Source organism: Vespula pensylvanica, chromosome 23 (assembly GCF_014466175.1).
Source record: "Vespula pensylvanica isolate Volc-1 chromosome 23, ASM1446617v1, whole genome shotgun sequence".
NCBI lineage: Eukaryota > Metazoa > Arthropoda > Insecta > Hymenoptera > Vespidae > Vespula > Vespula pensylvanica.
The window spans coordinates 149,181-171,558 of record NC_057707.1 but is presented as its reverse complement, the minus strand read 5'-3'; the positions used below and the strand labels follow the sequence as shown (position 1 = coordinate 171,558).

At 31.5% G+C, this 22,378-nt stretch overlaps 2 protein-coding genes across 16 annotated transcripts in view; both read right to left on the bottom strand.

Moving 5' to 3' along the window:
• LOC122636769 (folylpolyglutamate synthase, mitochondrial-like) overlaps positions 1 to 22,378 on the bottom strand; it is a 34,633-nt gene that overhangs the window by 1,400 nt on the left and 10,855 nt on the right. For 3 of the 7 annotated variants that reach the window (XR_006329038.1, XR_006329039.1, XR_006329036.1), the window contains 2 exons: positions 12,922 to 12,940; positions 12,155 to 12,169 (listed from right to left, as the gene is read on the bottom strand). The exons of 1 other annotated variant lie outside the window; for it this stretch is intronic. The gene's annotated coding sequence lies outside the window, so the exon portion shown is untranslated. Of the gene's footprint in view, positions 1 to 6,496; positions 6,510 to 10,822; positions 11,237 to 12,154; positions 12,170 to 12,921; positions 12,943 to 22,378 lie in introns of those variants that run through there. 3 more of the 7 variants (XR_006329037.1, XM_043828370.1, XM_043828372.1) reach the window with 3 other exon arrangements.
• The window catches only part of LOC122636768 (formin-binding protein 1-like), a 27,005-nt gene extending 4,627 nt beyond the window's left edge, over positions 1 to 22,378 (bottom strand). For 2 of the 9 annotated variants that reach the window (XM_043828362.1, XM_043828361.1), the window contains exons 1-11: positions 22,150 to 22,378; positions 5,639 to 5,754; positions 4,290 to 4,352; positions 3,475 to 3,781; positions 3,202 to 3,348; positions 2,571 to 2,927; positions 1,657 to 1,686; positions 996 to 1,306; positions 721 to 912; positions 408 to 544; positions 167 to 337 (exon numbers count right to left, since the gene is read on the bottom strand). In XM_043828362.1, coding sequence (XP_043684297.1) covers positions 180 to 337; positions 408 to 544; positions 721 to 912; positions 996 to 1,306; positions 1,657 to 1,686; positions 2,571 to 2,927; positions 3,202 to 3,348; positions 3,475 to 3,781; positions 4,290 to 4,352; positions 5,639 to 5,754; positions 22,150 to 22,173 — 1,842 coding nt within the window. In that variant the 5' untranslated portion in view covers positions 22,174 to 22,378 and the 3' untranslated portion in view covers positions 167 to 179. Of the gene's footprint in view, positions 1 to 138; positions 338 to 407; positions 545 to 720; positions 913 to 995; positions 1,307 to 1,656; positions 1,687 to 2,570; positions 2,928 to 3,201; positions 3,349 to 3,474; positions 3,782 to 4,289; positions 4,353 to 5,638; positions 5,755 to 20,241; positions 20,544 to 21,438; positions 21,704 to 22,149 lie in introns of those variants that run through there. The other 7 variants (XM_043828359.1, XM_043828364.1, XM_043828363.1 and 4 more) reach the window with 7 other exon arrangements.

Sequence of the window (22,378 nt, the reverse complement as noted above, 5' to 3'; positions counted from 1 at the left end):
ATTGATAAGCCCAGTGCCAATAATTAAGCCAACGCTTAGCACTCGAATGCATAACTTCATCGAGTAAACTTGAAGGAATCTTAGCATTAAAGTTCAAAAATTTCGCATTGAACCATAACACTGGATTAATCATTGCGCTTTGAAGTTAGGTATCTCATTTAATGACCTAAAAAGAGCGGCTATGTATTGTACAGGTGACACTCTATGTATGATGTTGGTACAAATCCTTCAATTGGTTGAGAGATACGACGAACACGTGTCCATCCATCACCCTGGTCTAATTCGATCATATACAATTCTTCTCCATCGTACATTGGTATAGAACCTTCGCTAGTAGCTAAAAACGATGAATTTTTCTTTAATGCTGATCTCTTCAATCCTTTCAAATATCATTATTGTATGCTTACCATCAAAAGGATAAAGTGCTCTACAGGTTCCTAATGGCGGTTGTGCATCTATCTCATCTACGTAATATTCTTCTCCTCCACTTCCAGGAAGTGACGTTCTTGATTCTCCAAGACCAGATTCCGGGCTATTCGTGGAACTGTGCATCAGTACCGTAAAGCAAAACCTTGTCTATTGGTCTAGACAAATAGATCTATTCTTCTCTACTTTTTCAATTTACAATGAATCTTCTTTTTTGTTTTCCAATAAAATTACTACTTTCTATACTATTATTGAAATTCTTTGGGATATACAAATCTTGTTACAGATACTTACCCATGGCTTGGTTGAGGAGTACCTGGCGCACTCTTTTTATGAACTGGCTGATTCGTGTTCGCATTACTAACACTAGAATCAGAAGCTGATCTTGAAAGACTTTCTTCTCCTCCCGAATGACTGGATCTTCTTGAACTTAATGGCCTTGTTGCCGAGCCATTACTTGTAGGCTTTCGTTGCACTTGACTTGGACTAAAAGAAAATAATTAGTGAAAATCATATTTTTAATTAAAATTTGTTTATTTTATCTCTGCATATGGTAGAACTTCTGCGACTACCTGGATAAGCTAACACCAGCACGCATAGCTTCTTCCAAATATCCTTGAAACTTTGCTAATTCTGCACCAAGTTTGTCCAATTTATTGCTAGATTGATTCAATTGGCCTTCTATACTCATTGGATCACCTAATGCTGGGTTTTGCTCGTAGACACCTTTCATCTTCATTAAACCATCTCTTGCTGCAGTTTCCTGTTGAATCTTAGCCTGAATTTCATCAAGTTTTTGTTGCAATCTTTTTTTCCGTTGATTTGGAGGTAAATCGCTACAATCCTCCTTCGCGCCATCGCCATAACCAGGCACGTTGTTCTGAAATGTTCAAATTTCTATAATTCCGAAGTTCAATGACCAAACTATTAAGTGAAATAGAGGACTACATGAAAAAAAAGCATGTCACAAATGCAACACATTATGCATCAATCCTGTTATTTAATAAAACATAAATGAACATATTTTATTAAGCTATAATTATATATATGTATATATATATGTGTGTGTATATATATATATATATGTCACTAATAATGCTAGAAACTAGAAAAACATGTGAAATTAAAGAAACTAAATTATTTACGAAATATAATGATTTCAAAGGAATGAATATAAGGAGGATGTTAACTAAAAAAAATAATGGTCATTTTGTATAGAGAAGGACAGACCTTTAAAGCTATGCACACCTCGATCAACTTCTGTTGTTCGCATGAAACAAATTCCAAAAGCGTTTCATTCAGCATATAAATGGGGAAATAGTATTTTAATGATTATGTAGAGTAAAAATTCAATTAATGGTACCTTTCGTATACTTTTAATAACATTTCTTAATCCGCTGAACTTTTACTCTTCAAAATAAAACATTCGTAATGATAAACAAACTCATGATCACAGTTTTCAAGTGCAGGAATTGTTATGATTGCAAAATGACGGACGATCAAGCCATCTACAGTGTACTTACTAAATACGATAATATCCAAATTCATAGCCCATGGATGATTGGAAACAAGAGAGACCACAGGCAGATCGAACCGTCCACCAAATTAATAAAATATACAGAAGAAAAAGAAGTTACATTCTCTTACGAAAAGTTAATGCAACGAATATCATGTACATATTCATAATGAAAAAGAAAAAAACAAAGCAAAAAAATATCTAACTTTTATAACACTATAAAAAAGAAAGAAAAGAAAAGAAAAGAAAAGAAAAGAAAAAGAAGAATGTACTTTTGTCTCGTTAGAAGGAATAAAATTCATTGTAAAAGCATGCTTGCTGTAAAATAACAATGTGCATCATAAATTTACAAGCTACCTTTTCTTTTTTGATAATATCATACATACATACATACATACATACATACATACGTACATACATACATCATACTTATATATATATATATATATATATATATATATATATATATATAACGTAATTTAGAATAAAGGAAAAAGGAAAGAATTTACAACATGCATCATCATATTCCCCATAGCCCTTACGTTTTTGAGATAAATTCTGCATTGATATATGAAACGAGGTTTGAATTAGTGATCAACCGTGTTAATTAGAAGAAACAAATATTCACCTTATTACTACTAAAAATTCCAAAAAGTCCAACTCTCTTTTTGATTTTCCCACCGGATACAGTCCCCTTTACTGTCAGATGATTGTGTATTGGCTGCATTGCAGGTTGTGATAATTGACTGTTACTATCATATGTTTTGGCAACAGAAAGATCTTCAAATGGAAAATCTCCTGGTGGTTGGAAACCACTTTTATACCGTTCTATAACTAACAGTGTATCTTCTTTCTCGTTGATTTCATTCGCTGCCTTTTCAATTCCATCCAAACATTGAGCGATTATTGGTGCAACTGCACGTTCTATTTCCACTGATTTGATCATATAATTTCGCATGTTTTTTATTCTTTTCTCATCTAATTCCTATGAAAATAGAATTAATGAATATTAATATCTTACATTTCAAAGCATATATATTGATATCGAAAACAAATTCAATGGTTAATTAGTTTTTGTACATGTTTATACATTTAACGTAATTCCAAATTTTCCTGATAATTGATTGGAATTTATCAGAGTACCCATATATTATAAATTATTAATAATAATTAATTTATGATAATAATTAATATATATTCTCATATTGTTAATGTTAATCAAAATATTCCTAGTAATCGATAGGAATTTTTTAGAATACCTGCAGATGCTGAAATACTTCTGGCATGGACGTATGATAATGCAATGTCTGCATATCATTTGTCTTTTGTAACTGATTAGCGTACTCTGTCTTTGCTTCTTCACTTTGTTGTGTTTTAAGAGTCATATTCATCCTCTGCTTTTCTACCTATTGTAATAAATACCAAAAATGTTATGACATTATAGCAATGTTTGATAACCTTCATGAAGCAAGTATTAAAATCTTAGAAAAATGATTCTTATCTATTAAAAAATATGATCGACGTTTATATACCTCAGCTCTGGAAAGATTCAAATCAGCATCAGCTCTCTGATAATTTTCAACAGCTCTTTCCGCTTCACGAAAAGCCTTCTCATATGCTTTTCTAGCTCGTTCCAAATTACCAATTTGTCCAGCCAAAGCCGCCCTCAATCTGATACCCTCTTGCAAATACTTTTTACGATCTTCTTTAAAATCCTTCACAAGTATGTTCAATTCCCGCAGAACGGTAGCTTGCAAATTTTCTGCAATGACCTCCCTCTGGCCAGCTTGGTCATTTACTTCGTTTAATTCCATCTTAAAAGCCCGACATGGACTGTATCTATAATGAAAAATAAAGATAATTGGAGGAAAATTGAATTATAAATTAAATGAAAAAATAATCTTTCTTTTTCTACATAGGACTGAACACAGTTTTTACTTTATATTAATTCTAGTAATTTTGTCTATTTATTTAAGAAGAAATAATAAATGTTTATAATACTTAATTATAACAATATAGTTGCTATTAATATTAATAATTATTCCTTCAATTTTGATAGAATAATTTCTTTACGGAAGCAAAAAATTAATTCAGAACGATATAAAAAAATTTTCAAGTCGACCTAATATTTTGTTTTCTTTACAATACAACGTCAGTCATCGTACAAACGATCATTAAGAACGGTTCTGTAGCAACCAATAAGAGAAAAAAAAAGAGAAAGAAAGATAGAAAGAAAGAAAGAAGGAAAGAAAGAAAGAAAGAGTAGAGGGGGAGAGGGGGGAGAGATAACATGAATATCACGAGAGCACGCTCGCTTCTTACGTGTCTAAGACTGCCTGGTACTCACTTATAATCCTCCTCCTCTTCTTTCTTCTTCGGTTCCTTCGGTTGATAACTCTTCACGAGACGTCTGCAAAGAGAAACGGAACAATATTATTGGCTTAGATATATGACTTCAAATCTAACTGATTCTAAGTTCTATGATTTCAGTTTAGTATCATTAAAATAATATTTTATAATATTTTGATGCTATGATTAATCCATTTTGCTTTTAATGAAGTAGCTTTTATGTTAGTTGTTATAGTTAGAATCGTTTTATATTTATTTAAAATATTAAAAATATTTTATAGTATTTAAATGATGAACTTGTTTACAACAATGTAAAATATTGAATTAAGAATAAATCATAAATAGAAAGTCAGTAAATTTATTTGTTTAAATGTTAAAAATGTTCAACAAAATTTATATCTAATTATAATCATTTACAAATGAGAAATATTTAGAGAAGATGATGTAAATCACGTATGAATAATAATAATAATTGGAAAAAACGCAAATGATACGTTTCCATCGATATAGAAATGAAAATGAAAAAAATGAAAGGCATATAATCAACGTACGATTCTATGTAAATATACAAAGATATATGTATCATACATTTAAGTTGATTATGTCAAATTAGTGCACATGCATGTAACGTACGTTCTTAAAAATGTAATAAACGTAGACAGACAAATATTGTGAGGGCTGATTAATGACCAAGTAATGTCAGAATTTTCAATATTTTACGATCCAATAAAAAATGAAAAATAAAACAATAAGATCCTAGATCAACTCTTCGATTAAAAGGAAAAGGAAAGAAAAGATAAAATAATCTTTTGCAAACGTTCTGAAAAATATAAATTTCTCATGGAAATATTTCTCAGAACAAATTAACAGCTGATTCATCATATGATAACCCAAGATATCCTAAAATAGTAAATGATCTCTTTAGAAAAGCCTACTATTGACGAATTTTCAATTTATCTACATCGAGATAACGATGAAACGAAACGAAGACTATCAACACACACACACACACACACACACACAGATAGAAATATTCTCATAGATGTAATATATAAAAGCAGTCAGTACATACACGCATACATACGTACTAAGCTTGAGAGCACACCCGATAGAGAACAAAAGTATGTAATACACACTACATAGACCGGCATTCAGGGAACAAACAAGGGGACCTTTAATACAATATTACCAACATTACAACTGGAGTCCCTGAACTCTGTAGGGTGCGTGAAACTTACTTATTATACAGGATGTTTCATTCAAAGTATTAATGTATTAACTTCGAAGAAAATTTCGTTCTTATTATCGAGATATAATTAAATAAATAAATGATCATTGGATGGATACCTGAGCTTGGCTGCATATTCCACCTCGATGGCACATCGATCGCGAATAAAATGTCCATACCTCTCGAGAAAGTCTATCCCTTTTTGCGTATGATGGGATAGATTGTCGAACTGGTCCTGGAATAATTAACAAACAAATATATATTCTTAACTATGATTAATGCGTTATAAGAAGTCGATAAGAAACAAATATTCTGAAAGAAATTTGAATATTTTTCAAAGAAATGATTATATTCTCATTACTGATATCAATAAGAGAATAATCTCTGATGATTGAACAAGTCAAAGAAAGAAACATGTTGCACACATACAAAAGAAGTTTTCCACATTCGTTCTCCACAATGAAGAATTTCGTAAGATATTTAGCGACGCGGCACGAAAAGTGAAACTTCGAGCACTTAATGAAAACTTTTAGCTCTTTTTTATTATTTTTTAAAATCTTTGAGAAATATTCATACAAGCAACACTAAACGTTTCAATAAATTCTATTCGGACAACCTAACAATTTGTTTTTGAATGAAATACGTAAACTTCCCTCAATGAATGAACAATTCATTAATTAATTGATGGAATAATTGTAACGATATATTTCATTAATTAACAGCATAACAATGATTAATTTTTATCCATTTTCTAATGAGAAAGTTTGAAGGACTTGGACGACAAAACAAGAAATGGAGAATGCGAGCTCGATCGTTCAAGGACGATATAGTATCTTTCTACGTTTACGCTAGTTGCGGATTAAGGACAAAACGGTACCATTCTTCTATATATGTATATATGTATGTGTATATGTAAGTATGTATTAACTAGTTGCTGCAGAAACTGATCGTGTTGTTTCTAAATATGTACATACATATGTGTGTGTGTTTCTTTCCATGTGTGCTAATATTTAAAACACGTTACTTTCATTTCTAACGACGAATAGTACATAATAATCGTTTAAGAGTCTTGAATCATCATTTCTACGTATTCTCTAGCTTTCTTTCTCAATTAACATGATCGATATTACGATACAAACATAATCTTTTTTAAATTAGTAATTTTTTGTGGGAGCGTCATAGTGGATATTAGGACAGTCAATCGTAATTAAAAATGATATTTATATCTTACTTATCATATATTCTAGTTTTATGTATATACATATGTATACAGGGTGTGCCAGCTAAGAATAATAATTAATCTCTCTCTTTCTCTCTATACGCGGGCTCGGAAATATATAAATAAAAAATAAAAAAAATATTTTATATTAATCAGAATATTGTTTATTTTTAATCAAATAAATTTTTTCCTTTGATATTTTATCGTATCATTCAAAACAATGGAGATATTACAAGTGTTAGTGTAAACCGAAGCACCCTGCACGCGCGCGCACACATCACACACGTTTCACGCACTCCTATGTAGCTATACAAAACTAACACAGAAAAAGAAAGAGAGAAAGAGATAGATAGGTAATAGACTTCCGTGATCAATTACACTATGCGCAATAAATTCGAAAGAAAGTGGTATATATAACATTTCATTTTTTAACTTTTCAACTTTCTAATAACTTGATAACCATGAGATATATATACATATTTTTTTTCTTTCATATAAATTGTAATAACGAGATTAAAAACTTTCCAGGTTAATTCGAATAATGATCTTTCACCGATGGAGTAAAAAAGAAAAGAAAGAAAGATGGTTGACAATAAAAAAAAAAAAAAAAAAATGGGGTCTTCCTCTAGTCACTAATCGATTTCTAACGAGAAAAGTCCGGGTGAACGGGCGTAAAGCGGCCCTTTGCCCGACCAATCCCTGCCGTTTCTGCTGTCCCGCAGGTCGATACGTGGAAAACGCACCGCCTGCGCGGCCTCGAATGTGTATATATTCTCTGTCTCTGTCTCTCTCTCTCTCTCTTTCTCTCGCTCGATTTGTCTGTCTTTCTTTATTCTATGATGAGTCACTCTGGTTCGACCTTTTCGGGAAACGATGCACTTGCACGTTGATCTAACCTTCTGAAACGGCACAAAGGCCGTTCTTGAGTCTGTCCTTCTTTGGAATCAGATATACATATAGATAAATAGAAAGAGAAAAAGAGAGATAGAATAAGATAAAATTCTAAATTCTTGTATTATCTGAAAAGGAAATTGGTTGCTAAAGTTTCAGTCACTTTAAGTATTTAATTTCTCAACTTTTTTGATATATCGACCGAGTCGAAATTTTGATTCTTCTGACATCACGAAAACTGTCCTTGAGTCTATTTTTTTTTTTTTTTATTATTATCAAAAGATAGATGTATAGATAAGTCAAAAGAGAGAAAAAGAACACGAAAGAAACAGAGAGAGACTCAAAACAGAACCTGCTACTTTACACTCCTCGGATTTTTCTACTCGAGGAATAATAACTATTTTTGGAGAAATAAATGAAAAGTTGTTTAGGATGTTTATCTATTAATTTTCGCTCGATATCAAAATATTTGAAATTATATTCTCTTCAGTTTTTTATTTTTCTTTGATTTATTTTAATCTCATTAGTTTAATTATTAATTCAATCGAATGTATATTCGAATATATATTCGACTTATTCATATCAAATTTTCAACCTAAATTTTGATATCTTTTATTTCTATAAATTAATAATATAAATAAACAAAGGAATTTATTACATTTGGTTTTAATTAATCGAACTCAAATTGTAATTTTTTTGTTATCGATCGAACTAAAACTGTAATTACTTTTACCGATCGAATTGAAACTAATATTTCGTTATTGATCGAATTTAAATTTCGATTTTTTCGATTGATAAAAAATAAATTCAATTTAAATTCCTGTTTCCTACCTTTACAAATTAATAATATCAATTAAAAAATAAAGATAGAAATAAAAATAAATGAATCATCATATATAAATTTCCCTGCCAAAAATTCTAATTGAACTTACTGAATGGTTAATGAGAGAGTACGATCGTCAGATATTCGAATCATGGCTATGTAATTTCGTAATAAAAATAACACGGTGGAAGGCGTGCGAAGACAATAGACGAGCCAAGGATAAAACATACATACATACATACATACATATATATATATATATAGAGAGAGAGAGAGAAAGAAAGCTTACGGGTTCGAACGAAGTGTGCATTATGAGTCATGAAATTGTGTTGGGGTGCTCCACCCTCCGCCCTATCGATCCTGCATTTCTTTATACCAATGTACTTCGATGGAAAGAGTGAGAGTGAGTGAGAGAGAGAGAGAGAGAGAGAGAGAGAGAGAGAGAGAGAGAGAGAGAGAGAGAGAAATACGTGTTATACGAGGAGCATCGAAAACGTTGGCACGAAAAAAAAGATGACGATGGGATCTCTCTTCCATCCCTCTAATTCACCCTTTTTCTTCATATAAAAGAGAGAGAGAGAGAGAGAGAGAGAGAGAGAGAGAGAGAGAGAGAGAGAGAGAGAATTAACGAGTATCCACTAAAATACGAAACCATAGTAACATCATTTCAAGAAGCAAATTTTTCATTACAAACACACTGAGCTTACTCATCCACTCACTCGCTCACTCACTCATTCACTCTTTCCCTCCCTCTCTCCCTCTAAGTACATACGAGCATCCTTGCTAAATAAACGTACGAAAGAAGAAAAAGAAAAGAAACGATCATGCTTTGTGAAAGCTTTACGAAAGACATGATTGTATATTTTTATTTTTTTAAATAATTAAATTGTCAACTAATTGACTATTTTTATTTCTTTTGTATTTTTTTGACAAAATAAATCATAAATTTTTATAATCTCGTAATTATATCATAGGGATTTTAATTATGAGATGTCTTCTTTTTCTTCTTTTGGATTTCTATGATTCGTTATCAAATTTATGGGATTCAAAGATTCAGAGGAAAAACAAGAAAGAAAGAAATTTGTTGTCTACGGACTTTCATCGAGTCATCTTTACGAGATGATGTCGGAATTTGAATGCTTTCTTTTCACCAAGCATAAACAGATGCTTCCTCTCGAAGCTTTTAATAGCAGCTCGTAAATCGACTCCGACGTCTCCGCACAAGTGCGCAGAGAGCGTAATCAAAGATAAATTGAATCGCATTCGACGCGAAACGATTTATATTTACACCCTTTTACGTTCGAATCCGATTGTTTGGAGAATACGCTTGTCTTTTTCTGTAAACAATAAATATTTTTTTTTTTTAATAACAAATGTTCGTGATTGAAATATTTAAACTTGATTCTTTTTATCGACTGAATCGAAAGATTCGATTCTTTCTTATCTTGATCTTTCGTTTTAAATAAAATTTTTTATTTTCCATCTCTATAGATTAACAATTCGAATAAAAAGAATGAAAGAATTCTATTTAGTTTTCACTACAAATAAATGTAATCGATCGAATTGAAACTTTTTCTGATCCTTTTTATCAGCCGAATTCAATCTTTTCATTTTCTTTATCGATCTAATTTCAATGCAAACTTTGAAAATTCTATTTTCCTTTTAATTTTATAAATTAATATATATACGCGATCGTACCTACAATTATTTTTGAAAAATCTAATTGATATAATCTAATTAAGAGAGTTAATGAAGGTTAAAAATTACCTAAACGTTTAGTCGAATACTTAACAATGCTGTCCCGGGTCAAGAAATATAATCGACTCACAAATGCTGTCGAGTAAAATATTTCAGTTGGTATTATTGTGGTAAGACGCTTGCAACATGACAGGAACGTATCAAAGGACAAAGGGTTCCCAAACAAAATAAAAGATTCTATTTATTTCTATCATTATTATTATTCTTATTATTATTATTTTAAAAGATGAGGAGAGAGAGGGGTATGATAAAATACAGCGAGCTGTCTCATTCTATTCGACGAAAGCTCGATCAAAATGGATGACGCAAATCTCTTAGCAAATCATTCCATCAATGGTGCAAGAATATAATTCGAGGATGAGGTAAAAGACAGGCTAGGCAGCTAAGTCTAAGAAATTTCCATCAAGAATCTACGTTTTGTCCTACTGTTTCTCTCGTACTGAATTTAAACGCAATGATACGTTTGACTCTACAAATTACATTTTCACAAGAAATAATTTTTATAACGCATCAATGCGTTCTAATTATTGAATTCTAATCTTTATAAATATATATTTCAACTAAATAACTTGGATTTATTCTTAAATAACTACAAAAATTTTAAGTAAACACGAAAATGTACGTTTTTTGGACATAATTTGTGATTTGACATCTCTCAACTTGATTGGATTATATCGTAAAGGATTAATTAATTAAACTATTTATATTCATTCTCAAAATACGTATTATACACCCTGATACAAATAAACGAAACAACCCTGTCCTCGAAGTATGGAGTACCCTCGTCAAACTCCATCGCTACTCGAAATCATTTTTCCTGAGATGGGGTCGTACACTCGTTATCTCGAAGGCTACGTGATCATTTCATATCTATATATACATACATACATGTACCAATGAATCATCGACCTTTTCGTATACTTTTTTAATCGTAATTCTCGCGTGAATCATTCACAGTTAGTGATTTGTCATTAAAGTTGTTTTAACATGAAAATGATATTGTGTGTGTATGTATGCGCGCGCGCGCGAAAGATTTAATAAAGTGAACCTCAAAATAATCTCAACTTCGATATCTCTGGAGGATGCAGTCGTTGATAAAAATGAACGAACGTAGGTGTTATTTCGAGCTATTCGTTGTATCTAGAACACGATATTATATCGTTTCAGATGAAACAAAATATAAATTATAATTGGAGTGAAAATTGGGATTTGTTGTATTAATTAATACGATAGTTTCGAAATTTACAATATTTTATATAAACAACAAATAATTCTCTCTTTAATTCATAACTTTTTTAATCAAAAAATATTGACATTATTTATTGGTTAATGTAATAATATTGATTTGCCTCTATCCTATTTATTTTTTATAAATCACTACTTATATTTTTAATTACTCTATTAATACTATTATCATTTTAATTGTAATAAAATGTTTTACGATATTTTCAATAGCATTTATTAAAACTTCCTACATTATCGACTGAATTAAATATCTCAGACGGGCGCGCACACATGCGAATGCACAAAAAAAAATAATAAATCAAGCAAAAAGAAAATAATATATAGTAATTTAAAATGACGTACTGAAAGTATACTTCTCGAATCTTAGAATGAACCAAAATAATAAAAACAGAAATGAAAAGAAAAAAAAAAAGTATCGTACACTTGACTTCTTACGCAAGACTAGCTACGTATCTTTACATCTGTACTGACGTTGAGAATAAACAACAAGTGTATATACATACGTGCACACACGCGCGTGAGCGACAACAACACATGAAACGTTAAATAAGGTGTAGATAGTAACCGAGAAAGACTGCGTCGTTATTTTTTATTTCAGACTGACCATAATCACAAGAAATACATTGCGATCATGCAAATTGAGAAAATGATCGCAATAAAAAAAAATCCTACGTATTTCTTCCTGATATATATATATGTGTGTGTGTGTGTGTGTATATATATAATTTGAATTGATTCGATTGTCAATGTCCTTAACACTATTCGAAAAAGTAAAGAGAACAACTCAGACTCTAAGACAAAACCCGATAAGTTTGCTTAGAGAAAAGACAACGGGCTTCGTTGCTTATATGATTACAACGAATCGCTTTCTACAAAGCTAGAGAGAGATGCAACGTACCGTATCGCCACAGAGTTACATGTATCGTGTCAAGGAACCTTTTCAACCCTTTCTCCAACCATGCTTCCTCTGTCACAAAGCTAGGTATCATGTTCAAAGAATTTTATCGTGCCTCTTTTTATATATACCTATACATAACATGCGCGCGCGGTGTTTGTATATATGTATATAAGTTCGCTGAAAATGTGAAAAAAAAATAAAATAGAAAAAAAAGAAAAGAAAGAGAAAAAAATAAAATTGAAATCTCTTTTAGTATAACGTTTAGTTTATATTTACAATATTTTTATATAAATAGATAAATCGATAGATCGTAATATTTTTAATTATATAGAGTGAATGGAAAAGTTTCTAAACGATTTTAAAGATAAATTATTCTTTTCCAAGATTTTGTAGACTTGTACAATCTGAAAAAAGAACAAAATTATACTATAAAAGCTCGAAAAAGATTATTTCTAAAAGTCAGCTACGAACTTTTCAGCTCACCCTATGTTTATATATCCTAATATTATAGTATTATTGCTTGACATCAAATACATTGATTTTTCTCTATTGTGTCTACTACATGTCACGCGCGCGCGCGCGCGCGCTCAATATGTAAAAGTTGTACTTTTTTATTTCTTTCTCCTCCCCCTCTTTTCTCATTCAAGTACCAATGTAGATATCTAAGAGAAAGAAAGAAAAGAGTGTACTCTTGCGAACTTGCCCCGCCCACGCATCGCGCCGAATCTCTATAAATACCAGGCACCCAAGAACATACTCGCTTACTAACTTAACGACTACAACGAAAAGGATGAAGATTTAATTAAATTAAGTTGTTTCGTTACAAAAAAAAAAGTAAATAAAAAGAAAAAAAGAAAAATGTATTGAAAAATAATCTTTTAGAAGAGAAAAAATTAAGTTTTATTAAAATATAATTAAAACAAATACTTTTTCATTTATAAAACTGACTTTTAAAAAGTACAATTTTATTTGAAAATAATTGTGTATACATCACTAAACGGACAAAATTGTTCAAAAATCGACTTTATTCTGATTCTGAAATATTGTCCAAAACGAAGAAGCTAGGAATTTTTAATACCTACTACTTTATTCCGAAATAACCTCTATGTTAAATAAAGACAGGCAGAGATTTAATGTTATATGTAAAATAATATAATGTATGTGTTAAATATTTCTATTTATACGAAAATCTCGTTTATATTCGACAAAGAATTAAAATTTCATGAAAAATTTTATAAGAATGATTTCAAAAGAAGAATCAAGGTCGCCCTCGTATAATTGAAACAAAATAAACGATTAAATTTCAATATTTCTTTCTAAAAAATAAATAAATAAAAGAAATCGTTTTATTTATCGCCTCAATAATGACCTCTTCGACCGATGCTAAAATACAAAAGAAAGAAAAAGAAGAATAAACAAAAAAGTATACATATATATATATAAAAATAAAAAATAAGTAAATAAATAAAAAGGAAATGCGGTCCTGACGCAGCTAGTCTCGAAGCACAGAAGAGCGAAAACCGGCTGCAAGAGGGACACGCTAGTTAAGGAAAGAAGGAGTGCCTTCTCCTCTCTCCGGAATCCCTGAGATTTCTGTGCCTCATCACACTTCTTCTTATATCCTATCCTTGGCTTCACAAAGAACAAACTTTATCTTCTTTAAATCGGAAAAAAAAAAGATTAAAAAGAAGAAAAAGAAGAATAAGAAGAGGTCTATAAAAATGTCTTCGACGAGATACCGCATCTTCAATCACTTTTCCCGCCAAATCTTTTCAAACTTTACCGTATATATTTCTCGTAGTTTGTCACGTGACCATGAACGCGGACTTATCGATATTTCGATACTGGCGCCATCGCACGCACACGTTTGTGGCTCGATATAAAATATCTCGATCCTTTCGAATATTTTTCAATGTGTGTGTGTGTGTGTGTGTGTGTGTGTGTGTGTAAAAATTTATATATAATTTATATATATATATATATATATATATATATATATATAATTTTGAAAAAGAAAATTTCCCCGTCTAATAATATTAAAATATGATATCCGATATATACATATATATCTAATCGTAAGTAATTTTCCACGCAAATCGGAGGCTGTGATGCTAATCCCATGGATCGTGTCACGTTAGAATGCATGGCACACACGTCTTTACGCGATTGCGTATTTAGAATCGCGCACGTACGTATGCGAGGATGCGCATCGTAATGCAGAACGATCGTTACATACCGTTTCTCTCTCTCTCTCTCTCTCTCCCCCTCCCTCCCGCCCTCTTCTAGAAAAAGAAGAGAAAGAGAAGGAGGAAAAAAGTCTCGCTACGTTACTTCTTTTTCCTTTCCCATGTTCTCCTACACGTGCCAGATATCTCATGGGGAATAAACTTCTTTTTTACGTTCACAGTCATCCGATCATGAAAATTAATCGATTTAACCATATCGAAAAAATAAAAAATAAAAAATTTGGCTTTGAATTCCTTTTATTTTTATTATTATCTTTTGGCAAGCAATTTACTATCATCTTTAGCTTTTTTTTATATTTTATTTTACATAATTTGAAAAAATATAATTTTAAATAAAAATAATATTGTTTTAAAAGAACAAAACTTTTACATCTCCACATTTTGAAATATAGCGAGCGGATCTGTCACGTAGTTTGCCTATATCAAAATGGGGGAAATTTTGAGCCGATTTAAAAAAAAAGTTTCACAAATAATATTCTTAAGTATAAGAGAAAGAAGAAGAAACGATTGTATGTGACTATTGATAAGAAAGTGAGATAAGACATCGGTACGATGATGAGAAAAATGTATGTCGAGTGTTACGACCATAATTATTGCTAGATATGAAGTAAATCATCGATACCGATCTACCGACACTTCTCTGCATGATTCTATGCATTATTATTCTTCAGAAATTTCAAGTACGTTTGTTCGTTCATTCTTATTGGCTCATTCGCGTTTGCCATTTGCGTTTTGGTCAGACGAGTTTCACTTTTAACCGTGCAGCTACGTTGAGAATTCATAATGATTTGTATAAATACGAATGCAGTTCATGATATTTATATATTTTTTGTCCTTGTTCTTTTTTCCTTGAATTTTATTAGAATTTTTTCTTCAAAATTGTCAATGTTAAATACTCTTTGTTTTTAATTTTTTCCCAAAATATGTTTTAAAAATTACCTAATGTTATATTAGAAAAAAAAAAAAAACATCGCATAGTTCTCACGTCATGAAACACATTCCAAACGTTAGGAACAACAATCCTATAATTTCGTTCGTTGTTATGGAGAAAGTCGCACGTGCATCATAACCTTCACGAATTTCCCTCATCGTCATTTGATTTCAATTTTCTTCGAGAAAAGTATAATAACTCTGCGGAGGTGTTACTATATAAAGCAGCTGTGCGTAGGTGATCCGGAAAAAGTTGTCGATGTCATGGACAAACATATAATTTTTTACATCTTGAAAAACTATTATATATATATAAAATAATAATAAAAATCAAATGTAAATAATATAAATTCGGCGTCTGCGATTTCAAGCCTTGTTTTTATCTTATAATTGGTATTGATTTATTTTATCAAAAATAAAATTTTATTTTCGTATAATCACGCGCCGAGTGATTTTGGAAATATGGCAGAGTTGTCACGTGATAACATGATATCGAACCGCGAATTTCGAAAAAATCAAATTTTCTTTAGAAATAATTATTGCATAAATAAAGTTATAATAATTCGATTAGATTTTTAATTATTAACCAAAGGTACAGTTTGATTAAAAGTGTCTTGTTGCCTAATAGAAATTGTAAAAAGGAATTATTTCGATAAGACTTAATGACATTATTCCTAAAAACGAACGACGATGATGTAACTATACAGTGTAACATATTTTTCTATATTCCCCCTCTCTCATGTTAACACGCACACGTGTACACGAACGAGAGAGAATGTCCATAGGTGCCTTGGCAAGGCCCACCTCCTTCTCCTATCTCTTTCTCACTAGTATTCCCAGCGTACCGGTATTTCTGACATTCCAATTTACTAATCGCCAGCATTTACGACGTTGCGGTAGTTTTCTGTTCATTCGAGTAGGCTCTCTGTAATGGCTATCGAGACTTTTGATCGACCAGAAAAAATGTTGTCCTGATCATATTTCGACAAATCATGGAATATTTTCAATGAACATACAAAAATCATATTATCAATAAATATAGTAAAATAGACAGTAGGATTAGAAATCAACATGTTTTAAGACATTAATAATTGTGCGAGTTGATTCAAGCGAATGTAGACGAAATAAAAAAAAAATAAAAATAAAATTAAAAAAAAATGGTGGCTACGATCCACTAGCTTTGAAACCATCACAAAAATGACACGAGGTGTGCCCCTCGTACGTGTACACATATGCTCTTTCTCAACGAACGGTCGCAACTAGCAGTTAAACATGAACGCGTCCTGTATCATGATTCACAAGTGCCTATAAGTAAAACGTCAATGAATCGTGATAATACTCGTTTATAGTATAGTTAGAGAGAGATATAGAACGATTGATCTCTAGATATCACTAATATGTAATTATTTAAAAAATTGGCGCTTCGATTGAAATCACCTGACTACTCGCCATATTTCAGAATACGAATGGATTCTTTTTGTGAATGAAAAGATTTTGTTCACTTAACGTGCTATTATTTTCCAACAAAACTGTACTTTTTACCAACCATTATCATCTATACTAAAAATATGGATGAATTTTAATCTTAAAAATATTTGTGTTTACAACTATTGTAATATTACAATTATATATCATTAATTACTAACAATGAAGATAATTCATCTAAGAGAAACACAGAAATGCATATAGTGGATGGTAAAGAATCATCAGTAGGAGAACAAAAATGATGATGCGGTATGCAAGAATGAATTATTTATAGAGAGTACACACACCACCATCATGGAGGGAGCAGTACGAGGATGACATTGAACGAGAAGAAATTTCATGCAAGGTGTATGCTCGCTCGCTCGCTCACTCGCTCGATTCATTCTTATTGTTAGATCGATGATCGAAATATATAAAAGAAATATATGTAAAAGGAGTATATATGATATACAGTTTGTCAAAAAAATCTCTGCACACCGTATTAAAATTTTCTTAACGTTGTTTCTCTCCAATCGTGAATCGATGATAATTTTTACTCGAATATATTTAGTTACATAACATTTATTATTAATGAAAAAAAAAACACTATATTTATTTATCAACAAGTAAAATGAAAAAAAAAAGACAAACATAACAAAAATCAGAAAAGTCTCCGTAGTCTCCATGGCTGAATTTAACAATGTAATACCAAGAATTCAGCAGAATGTTTACAAACAAGACTGAGACAGTGCTCCAAAGTCAAGTACAAGTTAGTTTCTTGTCTATCAGGAAAGAGAAAAGATCATACGCGACAATATTTTTCTTGAAAATGGGAATACCGATAGCAATTGGCGAGTTCATTGTAAAATTAAAAAAAGAAGGTGCAATATTAAGAAAATTTGCCCAAATTGTAAAGAAATCACACTTTTGTACAGTACGTTCTTGATAGGTATTATAAAACTTGATCACTGCAAAATCGACGACGAACAGGAAGATTTTAAAAATTATAAGCACATTATTAACGTGCTATTTTGCGAACAATAATATGTGATCCATGTGCAAGTGCTCCAAAATTAGTTGATATGATTGAAACTGACTACAATATTACAATGGTATCTGAAACTGTTCGAAATTTACTTAGGAAAGCTGATTATAATGGCCGTACAGAAGAAAACATTTCATAAGTGCAACTAATAAACATAAATGTTTGGAATTTGCAAATTCGCATATTAACAAAGATAAAAACCTCTGTGTTATATCCAATGATGAATGTATATTTAATATTTTTACTTCAGACGGATACACTAAAGTCTGAAGAAAACCAAATATACGAACGTAAAAATTTACATCCAACAATTAAACATGGAGGTGGTTGCGTGATAGTTTGGGGGTGAGCGCAGCGTGGATTGGAAATTTAACATTTATTAATGAAATTATGAATGAAAATATCTACCTTAATATTCTGCAAGAAAATTTAAGTAGTAGTGCAATGAAATTAAATCTAAAAAGAACAAGATAACGATTCAAAATATACTGCAAAAAAAAATAAAGGAATGAACATTATATAATGTTCCGAAACAACTTCATACATCCCCTCGATCACCCAACATGAACCCCTATGGAACATCTATGGAATCATATTAAAAAAATATATATATATAATATTAAAAACAAAGAAAAATTAAAATCCAAAATTTTATTCAAATGAAATAATACCCCACGTAATATGATTGAAAAATTAGGTGACACGATACCAAAAAGATTACAAGAGGTAATTAAAGTAAAGATCAATAATTAAAATTATTATGATTAATAAAGTTATACGCACGGAAACTTTTTGACCTTATCTTTGTTATGTTTGTCTTTTTATTTATTTTATTTGTCGATAAGTGAATGTATTGTTTTTTATTTTTCATTAATACTAACTTAATAATAACTTTTTGACAAACTGTATGTAGCGTTAAACTACATTTCATCACATTCAATATTTTTCCATTCAAAGATAAAAGTAAACAAATTTCAGTTTTTCTTATATAATTATTTTAATTGTTATATCACTGATTAATTATCTCATCAGTCATTATAGTATTGTTATACTATTATACATGGCCTTTTTGTTAAATTTCAAGGTCAGACTTGCACAAATTCATTCGAAAGTCTTAAATTGTATAATTCGATGTAAGAAATATGGTTATTTGAAAAATACGCGTCAATCTTTTGGTTATATAATCGTAAATTATAAACTATGCTCGTTTCATAAGAAAAATACGAAAGATTTCAAGTTTATATTCACTTTAAAAATGAAAATTCTATGTATTTCATTAAACGAAAATACATAGAAACAAAGAAGTAATTTGTCTACAATTTGAAAAGAAGAAAGCTTTGAAAGAAAAGAAGAAAAATAAAATCGCCTCGATTTCTCTTGCAATTGTCGATCCTCCGATTACTCTTGCAATAATGCGTAAGCTGCAGGTACACTATCCTTCTTAAGAATTCACGATGCAACGAACAATAGAATACAAGGCTAAGCTGCTTGTTCCTTCTCTTCCTAGATTTTATTTCTCATTATAAGGAGGTAAAAGATCGTTTATCTCCTTTCTTTCGAAGATAATCGTAATCCTTCGATTATAACGTAATTAGAATATTCGAGACCTTGAATATTATTCAAATTCAAGAGTAAACTTAATAAACGTGTATAAATAAATAAATAAATAAATAAATAAGCAAAGATCTTAGATACTTCTGTGGAAATTATTACGAAATGAACCAGCAATAATCTATTGATTGAAGTAGCAAATTATTATTGAAGATATTCTATAAATCTTTGAGACTACCAAATCAAAGCTATTAAACGAATTAATCAATAAATAAATAATTCTTCGAAACAGCAAGATCGACAAAAGTGAAACGACATAACCTAGATATAAATATCTACTCTTGGAGACTATAAGATAAAATTCTTCTCATTCATTCTCATTGGAAATCGATTGAAATTAAAAGAAAATATCAAGAATATCATCAAAGCAAACATAATACGATAGAAATAATGAAGTCGAATGAAAATTTGCATCTTAACAAAAGCTTCTCTCCCTCTTTCTTTTGAAACGTATTTTCGTCGAAGTCGGTAAGAAGAAGCAAAAAGAAGATAGAGAAACGTACATACATACATATACGTATACGATCAAAGGAATTTGGAACAACCTACGCGTGCGAAAGAAGAACCGATAGAATCACTACAAGTTACTCACGCGTAACCATACCTCTTCCCTCCCGCCGATTCCCCTCTCTTGGGGTCTTCTTCTCTCGGTCTCCTTTCGAGAACTTCGAGAACTCGGATTCGAATTACTTCGAGATGGACCGAAAACCTATCCTCACTTTTTCTATTTACCAACCGATCGTATACATCTGTCAATCGCGTTTAACTCGAATGTAATCGCTATGAATTTGTAAATACTTTTCGTATAAAACTCTAGACTTTGATATCGATATGCATGTATTAAAGTTCTCGACATGAACTTTCAGTTCTCGGTTTCACTCACGTGGCACGCGCCTAGTTTTTAAATGAATCACGAAAGAAAGAAAGAAAGAAAGAAAGAAAGAGATAAGCGCCTATATACGTTATTGAATCGATAATAATATTTTCCTCGAACTAGCATAGATAAGAGAATTTTACAATAACCTAGAGAACAAGAAATAATATTAAATCTACGATAAATACGAATAATACTTGAAATAAAGAAGAATATAAGAATTTCGTGTTTTCTTGCGATTATCCATTTCCTCTATTCCTTATTCCACTCACCGTGACCCTCCTTCAGCATCCAATCGAGAATGCTCATGTAAAAATCTCTATCCGTCAATCTCTAACCTCACTTTACGTCCTACGTATATATATGTATATATTATGCATACACACATCATACACAATGTACATACGTTACATACATATATACATACATAAAAGCGTGATTTGATTGCTCGTTCCACACGGTTTCGCGTAACGTACTAGATGTCGATGTGCTCGAACGATATATGTCTGCGCGTTATCGCGTGAAATTTCAACGCGCACGACAATATATAATATACCGGTGTCTCATTCTCTATCTTTTTCTAACAAATATATAAGACATTTCCAAATCAAAGAAAGATCGGAGAAAGATCTTGTTCTTTGGACGCGTAACTCTAATATCCTTATCGTGTAATTAAGTGTTTTAACTGATTAAAGAATAATAATAATAAATAAATAAAAACAGAAAATAAATAAAAGGAAAAATGATAGAAACAGGAAAACAGAGTTATGTCCATCGGAAAGAAAAAAAAACAAAGAGATAAAAAAAATAAATAAACAAAAAGTTAAAATTCATCTTGGCCTGATCAGAACCCTAAATAAGTTTTCTTTCGAAAAAGGGAAAAGGGAAGAAGGAAAAGAAAAGAAAAAGCTTCACCCCTCGATGTGATTTGAAGACCCGAGGAAAAGAATTTTCTTCAAAAAATCGAGAGAAAACGACGCGGCGTTCTTAGCTGTCACAAGACGGGCGGCAAGAATACGCCACACGACGTATCCTTCTGAGATTTTATGGGAATGGAAGCAAAAGAAGGATCACGATGACGATGATGACGACGGCAACGATAGTCCGAGCACAGACTACACACACGCCCGGTTGAGATGGAGAAGGAGCCAGATAGAAAAAGAGAGAGGGTAAAAGCGAAATGGAAGGAAGGAGAGGGGGGGATAGAGAGAGAGAGAGAGAGAGAGAGAGAAAGAGAGAGAGAGAAAGAGAGAAACGAAGACAGGAACATCGCCCACGGCTAGCAACCAAAAAGGCGAAACACTCCTGCACGGCGAAGTAGTCGGAACGAGGTACCACGAACTGGTTTTTCGGATACACACCATGATTACGTGTTGGCGAAACGCGCCCGGATTGTTTCTCCAGAAGTAGCTCGGGAAGAGGAATGACCGTATATACGTGTATATATATATACACACACACATATATATATGCCTTTCTGTTACTCTCACGAAACGAGAAAAGTCAGATACAAAGATACGTGAAGACCAGAGAGAGAAAGAGAGATACTTTATCTATAAAAAATACATATACATATATGTATGCGCGCGTGTGTGTGGTATAAAAGCATAAAAGCAAGAGACTTACCCAAAGCTCGGTACCCCAGCTCATGTTTGGTAAAGCCAAACTCTCTAAGTGGCTTTTCTTTCACACAAACACACTTCACATTAATCGACGTTGTCCTCGGACACGTCTATCGTCTGGCACGCACGAGAGAAACATGAAAAGTCGCGCCACGAATACTATCGCGCGCGAGCAATCATAGAAATACGTCCAACATGTCGTCCCGTAACCACTGACTGACCGGACCCGACTG